The sequence below is a fragment of the Onychostoma macrolepis genome, chromosome 19, assembly GCF_012432095.1.
Source record: "Onychostoma macrolepis isolate SWU-2019 chromosome 19, ASM1243209v1, whole genome shotgun sequence".
Lineage (NCBI taxonomy): Eukaryota > Metazoa > Chordata > Actinopteri > Cypriniformes > Cyprinidae > Onychostoma > Onychostoma macrolepis.
The window spans coordinates 14,579,786-14,596,099 of record NC_081173.1 but is presented as its reverse complement, the minus strand read 5'-3'; the positions used below and the strand labels follow the sequence as shown (position 1 = coordinate 14,596,099).

The window sequence follows — 16,314 nt, the reverse complement described above, 5'->3', positions numbered from 1 at the left end:
ACTTTCTTCCCTTCAGGTCAGCAGTCAACACCCACAAGCAAACTAATTTACACTGCAAACAGGCTCATCGCCAAAGATGAAAGGAGGACACATTTACTTGCTTTGGCCTATGTGACTATTAATGAGTGAGCTTGTGACAGGACTTCTCAATGCAGAGCTGCTGTAAACTCTGAAAAGTGATGAAAGTCGTTTTTATAAGAAACTATGTTTGAGGAGTAATTTTCATTTTAAGACTAAAAATTTGAAAATAAATCTAAAAGTAGAAGTACTTAGAAGCACATGAAAGACCAAGCAGATTTGTATTTGCAAGTGGGTACAAACACTAACATTATAGAAAACACTGATCTATAATGCTGTCAAATGATTAATTGCGATTAATCACATCCAAAATAAAAAAATTTGTTTACATAATGAATGACTGACTTTCACTTGATGTAATCTATTTTTCTTGCATCTTACAAGGCAACAATTACATAATAGCTTAAAAACACTCCCGTTGCTGTCATGTCTGCTTTATTTAACAGAGAGAACCTTCTTAATGTAAGGCCGAACCTCTACAAACCTTAAAGAACAGAAAATCACATTACATTTTACACTGTCATCTTCGATACAGTATTTCCCATGCACAGTCAGTTTGAAATGAGAGTTATTAACATGTCTAACTCCAGTGTGTCAGGAACCCTTTTAAGACCCCCCTCTCCTAATGACTATGTGTGGAACGAGGTGTTGAGAGATAGAGATTAGCACCCTGTGAACGTTCCCTCCGAACAGAGTACTCTCTGAGTACATTAAGGGCTGGAAAATGACTATGTCACAGCACTACACAGTCTGGAAAAGGTCATCCACACGCTGCTTAGATACCAAGGTGATGTTATTTTAAGCGTTATCTGGAGCAATTAAAACCCAGGGACAAGGAGCGAGAGCAACTGTGGATATTCAGAGCTCTGATCGAAATGTCGTGCTGCCTCATAAGTGAATCTTTACTGTCTTAATTCCCTCAGCAAACAGCAGAAATATTAGAAGCAGACTGATAGACTGAGAACGGTGTGGAGGCTGTCAGAGCAAAGATCAGCGTGATTAGCAGATAGTGGCATATTTCAATGTGGAAACTTTGTGTTTGTGTGTAGAAAAGTTGATGGGATGATTTTTAGAAATCTTTTTAAGCACTTTTCCTTCACAATATGATACATATTTAAATGATTAGAGAAAGAAAGAAAAAAAAACATTTATGCTCAGCCAGAGATAGACTCTGTGTATTTTTTTATTAAAATGTATTTACAAAAATAAATGTTATTAAAGATGTCATGTTATTAAACAGAAGTGTTAAGGCCTATAACATTTCTAATAATAAAAAAAAAAAAAAAAAAAAAAATATATATATATATATATATATATATATAATTTAAATATATAGTATAATATCAATATTTTAATAAATATACTTATATATATATATATATATATATATATACCCAAATCCACTATAATTTTAAAAATAATACTGTTTTGTTTTGCGGATTGTGTAGTTTTAAGAGGTTTTTTTTTAGGTGAGAATGTACTTGTTTGGATTTCAAATATGCAGTTTGTTGATAAAGATAACGCCTGTTTGAAAATTTGCTTCAACATTTTCGGAGATGTGAGCTCCAGGGTGTCAGCGGCTGTTATGAATATGTAGATATGTAGTAATCAGATTTTATTTTATAAAAACATTCATTTTAATTTTAAAGTTTTAGTAATTTTTATTTATTTTTTAAAATCATTTTAGTATTTATTTTTTTGTTTTATATATTTTTCTGTTTATTTTAGTTTTAGTTATTTTAGTACATGATTAAAATAAATTACGATGAGAAATTTTGCCTTATCAACTAGTTGAAATAAAAGTTTTTAATATTGTATTTTATTTTGTTTAATGTTTATATAATAATAATGCGTCTATATTTATATATTTTTATGTGTGTTTGACAGGTTAGCATATATTCATTAGCGTCTCTGCCGGTAAATAACTACACAGTAACATTTTTGCAAGCAGTACTTAACTATTTCATTTTATTATAAATTTTCACCAGTGCCATCACAGTTATGTCTTGCACTCGCCAAGCAACTGCCACTGAAATGACTGAAAGACCTCCTTGCTTCAGACTGTCGTGACGACAACAGTTTCTTCAGCTGGCGTTCATATCACTATTGCGTAATCTAGAGAAGTCATCACATACTCTTACATATGGTAGTTTTTGAGTTCTCATGGCTAAAATGTATGCTTGCTGAGCAAACATGAAGCCACCATCACGGGCCTCTTTATTATGCAGAGGTTGTAATCAGATTGTAGAAGGGGGCATGGGGGTCTTGAACAAGAAGGCCACTCTGACATAAGCACACCCGCTGCCATTATTACAACCCTAATGACACACTCTGCACGCTGCACGCTGAGCGTTCAGCTTCAGGGGGTCCGTCGCGAACGGCTGCAGAAACCGGCGGCGTGTCATCAATGCACATCAATCGAAATCCTTCGCCTTAAAAAAAAAAAAAAAAAAAACAGAACGAAAGAAACAGAGCCCTTCAGATAATGTCTTTCATGGTTCAGTGGTCTTACAGGGGTTCCTCCTGCATGGCCCTGAAATGGGCAAATTAATAGTTGCTTTGGAACAAATTGGAATTACACCCCTCGATGCATTAATGTCAGAATGCAAGCCAGATTCCCTGACAGGGTGAGGGCGGGAGAAGCTTCGCCAGGCAATGGGATATAAAGAGAAAACGCCATTTACGCTCTTCTCTCGCTCCTGTGGTGTGAGGGAATGGTTAAATGACGTGCACTGTGAGTAACAGACAAGACAGAGCTGGATAAAGACAGTTTTCTGTTGGGTTTGCCCACTGGCAAGCTTCACTGAACCCTTGAGAAACAGCTTTGAACTCATCTATCATTGGAGCGATGAAAGTAATGCTTTCATTATCAAATCATTACGCTCAGTGATATTTTAGAAGATCTGAGAAACGTCTTCAACACATTCTAAGAATATGGTACACTTTGATGTGCCATTACCTATTTATAAAGCTTTTTAGGCACAAATTCTGTGTTTTTTTTAATACAAATAATATGTAACATAAAATTAAAATTGCATGTAAAGCAGCCAGATTTAAACACATCTGTATGCCCCTTAAAATCATTATAATTCTGACTAGTGCTGTCAAATGATTAATCGCATCCAAAATAAAAGTTTTTGTTTGCACAATATATGTGTGTGTTCTGTGTATATTTATTATGTATATATATGAATACACACATGTAGTATATATTTTGAAAATATTTGCATGTATTTACATGTCTGTATTTATATTCATACAAATTATATTATAAATAAATACATTTAATATATAAAAATAACACATTTTTCTGAAATATATACATGTATGTGTGTGTATTTACATATGCATAATAAATATACACAGTACACATACATATTATTTAAACAAAAACTTTTATTTTGGATGCGATTGATCGTTTGACAGCACTAATTCTGACGTAAGCTGTTAAATTGATATTCAGTTCGTTGTAGTGAATAATATTTAGCGACATCCCACAGCTTGTCCTCAATAATGACATCCATTATAAAATTGTAACAAAATAGTTATTTCATGGCAGATAGACAAATAATAATCTCACTGAATAATCATCTTTAAAAAATGTAAATAAAATAATTAAAAAACAAACACTTGTTTACTAATAGATAATTGCTATTAAAATCCATCCTAAGTTAATGATTAAAACTGAAAAAAAAAAAAAACTGAAATGTTGAAACAAAATACTGTTTAGTTTGATATCCTAAGGTTGATAATCAACATTTAATCGTCTACTTTCACCGACTATTATTTGAAAAAAAAAAGAAGAAAAAAAAAAAAAGAAGCAAGTGCTATTTCGTACCCTATTTGTGGAAAGTGCACTTTAGTCCCTGAGAATGCCTCTTTCTTGAGATCTTGAGTGCACTTTATCTTGATTGACATCTCAATAGTTACAGCACTGTTGTTTAGCATCAATAACAGGAATAATAATAATAAATTCACAAGAATTGTTTATTACGAAGGTCACTTTTTTTTTTAAAGTACCTAAATACAGACTCGTCTTGAACTCAAGTGTTGAGGAAGATGAATTGTCCTACTATTTTTACACTGAAATAACGTTTAAAACTGAGAATAGCCTCAAATATGAGTGCGGACAACAACACTGTCTATGATAAAGGATGTTCTGGAATATACTGTAGTTATAAAAATGAGATTTGTAAAAATAATAAAATAGACTTTGCTCTTATATCAGGAAGTAATGAATTATTTATATAACACAAGCCACTGTCAGTTTTACTGTCAATACAAGTTCATATGCATATAATGCACTGGTGTTTAAAAATATGAAATAAAAACAAAAGCAAGTATTATAAAGCTGATAATCAAAAAGGGTGCTGGTGGGACAGGAACAAATAGTGTGCAGTCTCTGTATATAAAAAATACGATCATAAACCCTGCTTGAGTAATCTCTGGATACCATGTTCTCATCCATGAGTCATGGGAAATGACAGTTAGTGTATGAAAAATAACTTTGACTGGACATACAGTATATTTAAGGTAGAAACGAGCTCATATGCAGATCATGATCAGCTGCAGCATTCATGACGGTGGACTTGAACATACATCGAGTCTTTGAAAAAATATATAGAGATCACAGCATTGACATTTTTTTAAGCTGGCAATTGTGGTCATTTAATCATTTTTCTGGTAAACAAAGGAGGAAAATTTCAGTCTGGTGAAGCAGTGGCAGTTCACGTCTGTTGATTTAATTTGTGAGTTATTTTGCATCCCGCTATTCAGCAGGAAATGAGGTGATGGCGCTGACTTTGTAGACAAGACGATTACTTCATGTGAGGTAATGTTGAGAGATTTTCAGTCTGGGATCTCCTGCTCAGTCCTTTCCTCTTTCACAGACTCATCCTCCACCTCTTGTGGTTCTTCCTCCTGAATAATAAAAAAAAAACAAATAGCCTATTCAGTGAAAATAACATTTTATTTGAAAAATAGTTTCTTAAGATGTTCATAAATGATTCAGCTTGAATATTCAGTTCAGTTCAGGGTTCATTAGCAGACATACAACATCATAACACATAATAATCAGCCTACCTGGTCTCATGGCATTTACGTACCTTGGTGCACTTTTTAGCGTGACATGAAATACGTACCAATAAGTACATATCACTGCAGTTTCCAAAATAAATGAACACTTTCACACAAATTTACAGAGTTGCGATTAATAAAGCGTAATTTTCGCACAATTACTTGAAGAATATCATGCTATGACTTCAAAACAATATTAATATGCTGGGAGATTTGAAAACTGATGCTTTTGAACGTTAGCATCGTACACATCCAGCTTCATATCTATGGGTTTTCATAAATGATAAGTTTGTTCGGTAGCTCACGGAGTACGGAGACGGACTTAGGAGATGAGAAGCACCGGTTCGAATCCCATGTAACTACGGTTCGACAAAGCAGTTAAAATCTGCATAAAAGGAAGTTCAAATGGCACAGTTGCATCAGCTAATACGTTTTTATATCAGTTTTGCATTTGTTAACACTATCGGGTATGTTTAGGGCTGGATTTGGTGTAGGGCATATTTCCAACACGATAGAGCATTAACCTTTAGCGACAGTCCCCGGATCTTTGAATTCTGAACCGCCACAATACATATCTGAAGCAACGGAATAAAAAAACACCAATACATGCCAAAACGTGCCAGGGTTCACATATTGAACCTGTGTTTTAGCGCCACTCAGTGGACATTTCTATTTGAAACTGCGGCGAAACGTGCAGCAAGGTACGTAAAACGGTGTCGCACAAAAAGTGCGCAGAGGTACGTATTTTTATGAGACCAGGTTGTAATCAGGGATGTACCGATCAATATCGGTATATGACCGATATGGACATTTTTGCGGGATCGGGTGTGATGTCCAAATCCAATACTGTGTGTTATTGTGGTTAATCTAAGGCTACAAAACAAACAAACAAAAACAAGGTTGGTGTTGTGTACACAATATTAACCATATGTATGGTATTAACCATATTTAAGTAGTGTGCGGTTAATTAAGTTAATGAGGTAGATATTCTAAACTGATCAAGATAAAATCTAGAAAAAGAAAAAAAACATATTGGAATTGGTATTGAACATGAAAGTGTCATCCCTAATAATAATGTTCTTTTAGTTCGCATTGTGCAAACAACTAAATGTCCAAATGGCTTGACACCTCAAAACACATCTTAGCCGATTTCATCCTCAAAAAAGGTAGGCTCTATTCATTGTATTATTTTAATTGCATACATTACCTAATTTGGATACATGTTGCTAAAAATCACTAGAAAAGTCCCAATGAACTGTATTTTGACATGCCACGCTTAGCTCTGAATAATGGTAATTTTAGTACCTATACGGCACAGAACAAAGAGCAAACGTCATGCCAGAGTCACTTACACAACCTGCAAATTTAGAGCAGACGACAAACAGGAAATGACGGCCATCTCAGCTTTTAAGTGAGTCTGACAGATGCAATTATCCCCTCCTCCAAAGGTTAATAAACACATCTACGCACAGCCATGTGTGATGGCAGAGCCCTGACCACAAACTACACTCAAAGCAGCTGATGATTCATGGCTTTACTTACAGAAAGCATCAAGAGTACAAAACATCAACGACGACATCTCATTAAAAACATCTATTGTTCCTTAAAGCTCCTAATACATTTATAGAAACAAATCTGTTATAACAGTAATTACATAGTAATTACATAGTCATACATTTGTAATGAAAGGTGTTCTCAATATATTAGAAAACTGTGGTTACACTTTATTTTAAGGTGTCCTTAATACAGTGTAATTATACATTTAAAGGGTTACTCCACCCGGACATTTTGTCATTAATCACTTACCCCCATGTCGTTCCAAACCCGTAAAAGCTTTGTTCATCTTCAGAACACAATTTAAGATATTTTGGATGAAAACCTGGAGGCTTGTGACTATCCCATTGACAGCCAAACAATTAACACTGTCAAGGCCCAGAAAAGTATGAAAAACATCGTCAAAATAGTCCATCTGCCATCAGTGGTTCAACCTTAATGTTATGAAGCTACGAGAATACTTTTTGTATGCAAAGAAAACAAAAATAACGACTTTATTCAACAATTCTTCTCCTCCGCGTCACCGTAGCGCCATTTTGGAGAGTATCCGCTGGGCGCAAACAGCGTATGCTGTTCTGAGTCAGCCGCACCACACGGATACATTTTCTACATTTATTTACGCTTTGATTTGAATGAAAACAGCGTGTCCATGTGGTGCGGCTGACACAGTGTCCAACGGATACTCTCCAAAATGGCGCTACGGTGACGCGGAGGAGAAGAATTGTTGAATAAAGTCGTTATTTTCGTTTTCTTTGCCTACAAAATGTATTCTTGTAGCTTCATAACATTACGGCTCAACCACTGATGGCAGTTGGACTATTTTGACGATGTCTTTCATACTTTTCTGGGCCTTGACAGTGTTAATTGTTTGGCAGTCAATGGGACAGTCACAAGCCTCCCAGTTTTGATCAAAAATATCTTAAATTGTGCTCCAAAGATGAACAAAGCTTTTATGGGTTTGGAACGACATGGGTGTAAGTGATTAATGACAAAAAGTTTAATTTTGGGGTGGAGTAACCCTTTAAGTACTGAGTAATATTAAATAACTACATTTACTTACTATATGGTTAGGATTAGGGTTTGGCTTAGAGTCATTAAAATAGTCAGTACATGTAACGTGTAACAAGTACGTGTTAAAATAAAGTGTTACCAAAACAACTTTAGGCAGTTTCATTTTTCAGACAACTTCTTTAAAAATATCCATTATCCCCTAAAGCTCCTAATACATTTAAATTCAAGACATTGTAACAACATAGTAATTACACAGTAATAATCTAATCATTACATAATAATAGCTTTGTAATAAAGTATGCCCACAATATAAGGAAACAACTTTAGGCCTGCTTAATTTCCAGATAATCAAACATCAGAATTGTGAAACACATCCAATATACAGCTTCAAGAGCTGCCTCAGCAGTTAATCTGGGTAGACAGCTTTGCTTTATTCAGCAATGTCGCTCCCATATGGGTCTTGTCTCTGTCTGTGGATGACTTCTGATATGCAGCCAGGCCTTTATGAAAAATGAGTTACTTTTTCCTGAACTCTGGGTACTTTGCTGTTGCCGGCCTGTGCGACGATATAAATCTCACAGTGGGACGACATCTCATGAACCTTGCTGCCGGATCAGCCGGTGCCATCCACCAAATCTCTCTGACAAGCCTGCCAATTTTCCAATTACTTCTTGCGCCATACATTATCATCAGGCCAGTCAGCACTTAAAAGGGATACAAGAGGGGAGGATGGTCCGGTGCATGCTAACAATCTCATGGAGTGCCTCGATTGAGCTTTTTCACACTCCCATGGACACACATGGACACAAACGCTTACTCGTTGACCCACACGTCATGGCCCATTTGTGATTTAGTGTTTATCCTGGGTCAGGGTGAAATCAGGGCTCTTGGATACTTCTTGGTTCTTGGTTGGCTAGACATGGGACACCAGCTACACAGGAAGCTCACCAGTAAACAAAAACAAAACAAACTGTTTTGAATATGTTTTAAAATGTAATTTATTCCTGTGATGGTAAATCTGAATTTTCAGCATCATTACTCCAGTCTTCAGCGTCACGTGATCCTTCAGAAATCATTCTAATATGCTGATTTGCGTCCTTGCTGAATGAAAGTTTTAATTTCTTGCAAAAATAACATCTTACTTTACCCTAAACTTTGAAATGATAAAGTATATATCACATTAATGTATATAATATACATTATTACTACCGCAATGACAATAAGGCAAGAGGTGAGACCTTGAGAAATGTTTTCCAGTTGCACTTACTGATTTCAAGGTTATAGTGACCATACAGCATATTTAACTTGAGAATATTTACACTGTGTTCAGCACTCAAGTTTAAGTAGATTTTATGTTATATTGTAGGCCAAGTCTGTAAGAATTTTAGGAAACGCTTTGTTTTAAGGTGTCCTTGTTACACAGGTTACATGTACTTACTATTATAATAACAATAAATTATGCATAATTGCATACAAGTAACCCTAATCCTAACCATATAGTAAGTACATGTAGCTAATTAATATTACTTATTTAAATGTATAAAGTATTTAAATATATAATTACACTGTAACAAGGACACCTTAAAATAAAGTGCATTTGAACAGAACTGCAAAATTTGCATAATAAATTATTTCTAAATGCTTTTTTTATGTTGTGATTTTAGATGCTGGTCTGAGTCCTACAGGTCTGCAAAAGGGGCTGATGAGGGATCTTACTGCACCATGGTTTTGCATAAATGCTAAATAAATAATTCATATAAATATATTGCTCAAAATTTACAGGGACAATTTACTCAGAAATTAAAATTCCATCACAAATTATCTCTCATGTTGTTCCAAACCTCTATGACTGACTTTCTTCAGTGTAAGATGTTTTGAAGAATGTTGATAACAGTTTCGTTCCCATTTTTTGTCCATACAAATGAAGTCAAAAGACAACTGAAACCAGTCTGATGATAGTTTCCATGTTTGGGTGAACTAGATCCTTCAGCTTAAACAGAGACAGTATGCTTAATGCTGAAAAAAAGGAGGGAACATTGTCAGTACTAGGTGGTACTTCCTGTTCTGCTTTAACTGAAGTAGATGAAAAGTTTGAGAAGCACAGCTATAGGGTATAAAAGAAAAGGACTCACACCCGTCGTACATCCCCAACCGGATGAAATGTTTTATATATATACGTCAAAATCAAAATAATTTCAAAATGTGAAGTTCTTCTTCGCTCTATAAAGCTTCAATTTCAAATCCTCTTTTTTTTTTTGAGTCAGGGTGCTCATTTTGCTGACAGTGTGACATTTGCTTTGTGAGGCAGAGACATGGTGGAGACACTGGCCCACTGCGGGCCTGATCACGCTGACAGGCAGCGGCTTTGTGGGATATCTCCATCACTCTCCTCCAGGGAAAGCTGGAGCCTTCATTCTGCCATTCACTCTCCATGCAGCAGCCAGCCCTCTGGCTACTGCTTATACATGTATGATAATGAAATGCCACATTCTTCATTCTAATTGCATTTTAGATTTTAAAAGGGCAAAAAAAAAAAACCTAGCCCATGTGAAAGAGCGAGAGAAATGTGCGGGAGAGCGAGGAAAGACAGAAGAAAAGCGAGAGCGTGGTCTGGACCCTAGGTGGCAACAAAGGCCTGTGGCGTGTTAATGCATCTGAGTCAGAGACCCCCGCTGCCTTACAGCGACACAATCAAACCCCCTTCCTTTTTCTTCCCACCCACCCACCCACACTACATGCAGCAAACTTCATAAAGTGGGATTAAAATAAAGCTGTACTGAAAAAAATTACATAAAAAAGAATTAAAAATTTACAACGCTGCTTTTACTTTAATAAGCTTTAGCATCCTTTATCAAGCTGGCACAGTCCTCAAAGAATTAGCGGGCTAATTAGTATGACTTATTTCTTTATCGCGTTTTCTGCTTTCTTTGTATTTATTTGTGCATGTGTGTTGTATACGGCTTTTATGTGGTGTAAAGGAAAGAAGCGGCTTTCCGGCCTCCCCCCGTTTGATAGGTGTCGGAGTGCGTCTGCAATCCTGCACGCTCCACGGAAGACAGATTGATGTCCCACAACGATGATGAAAACACGCAGCATGTAAGGAAGCAGGAGAGACATCTAGAGAAAATGAAGCGCTGTGGCTCAAACCAATGGGTGTCTTCAGGAAGACGTGAGAGAGAGAGCGCTATCAGACCCCAGGATTATTCATGACCCCTCCTAACCATCTCTCTTCATAGAGATGGTGGAAAAATATTTACCAGTCAGTGTAATTTGATAAAGCTATACTCACCCAGAGAAGGCTAGTCTTGCGTAACCAGAACTTTAACTGAACAGCAGAAGTTTTGATCCACACCACAACTGCTTCTAACCAAGAACCTCCTACTCAAACAAGGAGAGACCATCTGACTAGCATTTCAAGTGACCAACTGCATTTTTTTCTGAGCTATTTATTGGCATGTTTATCTGAAAGATATTATACCACCATGCTAGTCTGAAACGACTTATACAAAATGAAGAAAAAGTGTATAGACTGTCCAGAAATAATAAAGACAGACTATTTCACCTACAGGACATACCAAATAAAGTGGTTTGTACAGATTAGCTAATTATTATCTTATTAAACTGTTATTAAGTGCCTCAAATAAAACAACTGAATATTTTTTTAAAGGTTTAATGGCACAAACCTGGCAAACTCCAAAAATGGAATGCTTGTCTAATTCTCGGAAGTGGATGTATCCACCTACAGTATAAACACGACTGTTTCTAGGTAAACTGATAGAAATCCAATTCATTTTTAATCAGCAAGGAAACATTATATTGAAAAAATCCTGTGTTATTTTTTCAACCCAAATGCTGTGTTGAGCCATTTTTTTGTATTTTTTTTAGTGTTTGGGTAGTTTTTGTGTTACCCATACTGGATCAGACATAACCCAGCTATTTAGTTATTTATTGCAGGGTTTTTGCATCGTCTTCAGGAGACGATATAAGTGCCATCAAAGTGATGCATTTCTTCAGTAAAATACAGATTTGTGTACATTTTATTTTATCTATAAAACATGTGTTCTGTCCTATATTTATCCAACCCAGAAATTGAGTTGTTTTTAATCCATATTTTTTTTAGAGTGTATCCTGAAAAAAAAAAAAAAATCACTTTTTCCAAAAAGATATTAAGCAGTTCAACTGTTTTGAACATCGATAATAATAAGAAAGCACCAAACCAGCATATTACAATGATTTCTGAAGGATCATGTGACACTGAAGACTGAAGTAATGGCTGCTAAAAATTCCTTTACCTTTACAGGATTAAATAATTTTTTTTTATTAAAATATATTTTGTTTAAAATTGTAATATCATTTTACAGTATTACGGTTTTACTGTAGTTTGGATCAAATAAATGCAGAATTATTGAGCATAGGAGATGTTTTCTTTCAAAAACATTAAAAAAATCTTACCAAGCCCAGAATTTTGAAAGATTCTGTTTCTGTGTCTGTTTTCATAAAACTCAAACTTACATGTCTGGATTTGTACAACAAAGCTGACAGCAATCTAGTACAAGTACACAAATGCAGTGTGATGGTGGTCTGTAAGCACATACTCAAGGACGTGTGTGTGTTTCAGCGTAGTGGATATGACACAGTTGCATTCAGTCATAAACACTCGCTTCATTAGGCAGCTGAAGCTGTGCGTTACGCGCTACATTGAGCCACCTCTGGCCCTATCGCCTTTTTCTCTACACTCCCACTCCCAGCAAAACCCAATCACCAGAAAGCACAATTAAATTTCATGACTATGCATATTTGCGCTTCCCATTTTCATTTATTACAAAGGGCATTCATTAATCTACCTTTTTTCCTAGAGAATGGATTTTCATTTTAGTGAGGTGTGACAGATACTGAGGTGAACTTACCAAGAGATGGCTAATTAAATCAGCAGTAAAATGCACAAGCCAGAGATCTTTCCTTTTTTTTTTTTTTTTAACTCGCATCTGATAAGAGCCAATGCTGCAGGGAGGAGGTGTGGTATACGGAAAAGAGGAACTACTTTCTCTCCATTTCCAATTTCAGGTGAAATATTAAATCACAAATAAATGTAAGTGCTCAAACTCTGTGAGAAAATTGGTCACATGGCTACATGCACGGATGGAGGCTCTCAGCAAATGAATGGATAGCGAACTAAAAGCTAAACAACATCCACCGTAAAAGCAGAAGCAATAAAGAGCACGCTAATAAAGTAGCAACTAAAACAAGCACTCGCAAGTGAAAACAGATGAGCTGCATCTGCAGAGTAGCGAACACCTACACCAACTTGTGCCAAACGAATGCTGGTAAATAGAAAGTCCTTAAAAAATGCAATAATTTATTTACAGCATATATATAAAAAATAGAATATGCATAAAATTGTATAATAAAATATAAAAAATGTTGAAGTTTGCTTTGCAGCGATTACAAGTATGTAAATGATAACTGAATTTTAATTTATTTTGGAAACTACTCCTTTAAGGAAAGAATGGAGACCTCAAGACTGACTATGTGTGTGTGGCCTTTCTGTTATGAACAGTATGCAGTCTGCTGATCCCCATTAATGTGATTTATAGCATCACACAGTAACACTCCTCTAAGGCTGCATTTGTTAAACAGTGTGCCGGTTGGTGTGCATATGGGAGTGTGAGAGAATCAATTTTTGAACAGATCTGTTAGTGTGTGTGCAGGTGTGGAGACATCCCTACAGTTGTTATGAGTCTTCCTTTGTCAGCAGATACTGGGGGGATGTCCCATCAAATACAGCCAAATTAAATAAGGCAGTGCATATGCACTCAATGCACTCGTCACAATTCTGAGAAGCCCCGAGGTCCGAGGGTTGTATGGTCTTGTCATGTTCAATGTCACCTTTAAGGTGTGTGATAAGGCAATTCCTGGTCCTTTATTAATAATGCATGTGAAGGGGAGAGCCGCCTCCTCTACTACCCTCCTGTTGTTGTCGTCTTTCACGTGTCACCTACTTATTTCAATGAACCGAGAAAGCAGTCACACCTTCTGGGGTTATTTTATGCCTTGTAGCTAATTATGATTTACTAAAATAAAGACAGGAAAGGCTCCACCTATGATAAATGATAAACTGGGAGTTCTGGATATTAAAACTGGAACTGATTAGTGGCACAAAAATATGAATAGCAAAAATAATGACTGCTGCCAAACAGGTTTTCCAAATACTCACCACCTTGCAATGTTTGGACAAACTAGTCAAAATGCAAATAGTGGTGTTCTGAATGCATCTGTGTTTTCAAACTAATTGACTGATTTATTGACTTACTCATAAAGAATGAATGAATCTGTGTTTTAGTCGGTCGCGTGAATCATTAAGTGGTTCATTTTTAAAGAGAGTCACTTGTTTCATTTCTGACTGAACCGGTGTTTTTAAACAAATTAATTCAGTGAATGATTCAAGGACTCACTTATAAAGAAAGTAATTTGCTTCATTCAGGAATGGATCTATGCGTTGGAACAAATCGATTCATTGAATGATTTAAAGATTCACTCTTAAAGACAAGAACTTGTTTTGATCCAGTGTGATTGAACAAATCGACTCAGTGAATGATTCGCTTATAAAGACTGTCAACTGTTTTATTCCTAAATGAATCTGTGTTTGAACGAATCAGTTAGATGAATTATTGGATGATTCACTCATGCCACCTACTGAAAAGCCACTCAGCTAATTAAATTTGAGAATCAGAAATGTATAACTTTAACTAATGTATCAAGAACAACTCTTCTCACAAAACAACAACACTTAAAGGTTCACCCAAAAATTTTAATTCTGTATTGATGGTCCCCTTTAACTTTTTTTTGGAGGGGTGCTGTTGGCAGAAGTTCATGCTTTTTGGCGTGTTCGCACTGTGGGAACTAGGAACATATTTAGTTCTAGGAACTAAATTATCTCCTACTAATTTAAGCAGGGTCTAAAGCAGTTCTATATGAACTACCAGTGACATAAGTGTACGCTGATTAGCCACACGCATACGAAACACCAGCTACATTGTGCATTTCCATTCCATCTCCGTTGTCACAAAACCCGTGAAATACAACAAAAACAGTTACGATCATGGCGTCGTCCATTCACTGATTGTTGACGTTTGTAGATGCCACGAAATAAAGACGTCATTGTTGGCTGCTCCAGAGTTCCTGCTGCAGGTGCGAATACAACCAGGAAAACGGTGCGAGGGAGAAATTGGTTGTTTTACAGGTCCACCCTGGTTGTGTTGTAGAGACATTGTAAGTGAGTTAATAAAACCCACTAAGTGCTAAGAAAGTGACCAACGGGACAGCTGAAATTTGCCATGCCATCTCCAGGGTCCTGTTTACTCTGTAAATTGGCCCCTGAGAGGACATGAGGCATCCAGCTTGCCTAGTTAAGGTGATGGACGTGACTCCGGTGCATTGATTTTCCCTATGTCTTAACACTCTCCATCCAACTCACCGGCAAGCAGGGGTGCAAGGTAACCTCTCTCAAAAGCACGCTACCTTTTCTTGAAACGCTAACCTTTGGTCCAGACTGCATCTCTGACTGCACAGCTTCAATAACTCACCCTATTTATGTCTGACCTCTCAGAGCCCCACTGAACACTTATTCAACTGGCCTTAAGAACAGTGTAAGAAGGTAAACTGAAGGAGACCTGCTACAAACTTTTCAACCTGTAGAAATGGAATCACTTATATTAAGCTAGTGATTTTGCCCTTGCTCTTGTCAGGTGGCAATCAAAAGTTTGATAAGTAATGTTCTTTCATTTCCCTTACAATTTTCATTCCATGGTAAAGCTGGCTGAGTGAGGGACTTAATTAAGTTAATTAGCCTAACTTAATTAGGCTGTTTAGCAGGTCAGTCTGTCAAGGCACTGACTGACAACTGCGCTTGGAAGATAATCACCCAAGAACCTGAACATGACATCACATCAAATACTACTACTAATAATAATAATAATGCATTTTATTTGTAATGTGCTTTTCTTAAAGCTGCAGTCCGTAACTTTTTTGTGTTCAAAATGTACAAAATTTATATAATGAGCAAGTTACGGACTGCAGCTTATTATACGGACCCAAAGTGCTACAGTAGAACTAAAAAGAGCAATACAAAGATACAAGAATTAATTAAAAACAAGCATTAAATAAATGTGTCTTAATCAACTTTTTAAAGTGATCCAGAGAGAGTTGGTGCATTTATGATATTAAAAGGAAGTGCATTCCATAATTTGGGGGCTTTGAATGAAAAAGAACTTCCCCCATAGTCTTAAATATTAAAGTTTGTTATTTTTGCACTACTAGTGTTACTACATGTAATTAAAGACTATAAATAAAGACTGTTTTCAAACAGGTTTCTCACATACTTTGCTTGTCATCCACTGGCCAGCAAACAGATAGTCCCGCCTCCTAACCTACACTATTGGCTGAGTCAGTGGTGTTGCATCAGGCTGGTCAAAATGCTCAAAACAAATGACACGTTTTTTCAAAAGGACTCAACCTACACTGTAAGAAAAATGTGCAAAAATTGTATGTGCATATTAGAGTAATAACAAGGTACTACTATGAAACTTTTAGTGGTAA

At 36.2% G+C, this 16,314-nt stretch overlaps 1 protein-coding gene across 1 annotated transcript in view; it reads right to left on the bottom strand.

Annotated features, from left to right (window-relative positions):
• Positions 1–3,501: 3,501 nt before the first annotated feature.
• The window catches only part of phf14 (PHD finger protein 14), an 87,925-nt gene continuing 75,112 nt past the window's right edge, over positions 3,502–16,314 (bottom strand). The window contains exon 18 of the mRNA XM_058753927.1: positions 3,502–4,998. Coding sequence (XP_058609910.1) covers positions 4,927–4,998 — 72 coding nt within the window. The 3' untranslated portion in view covers positions 3,502–4,926. The remainder of the gene's footprint in view (positions 4,999–16,314) is intronic.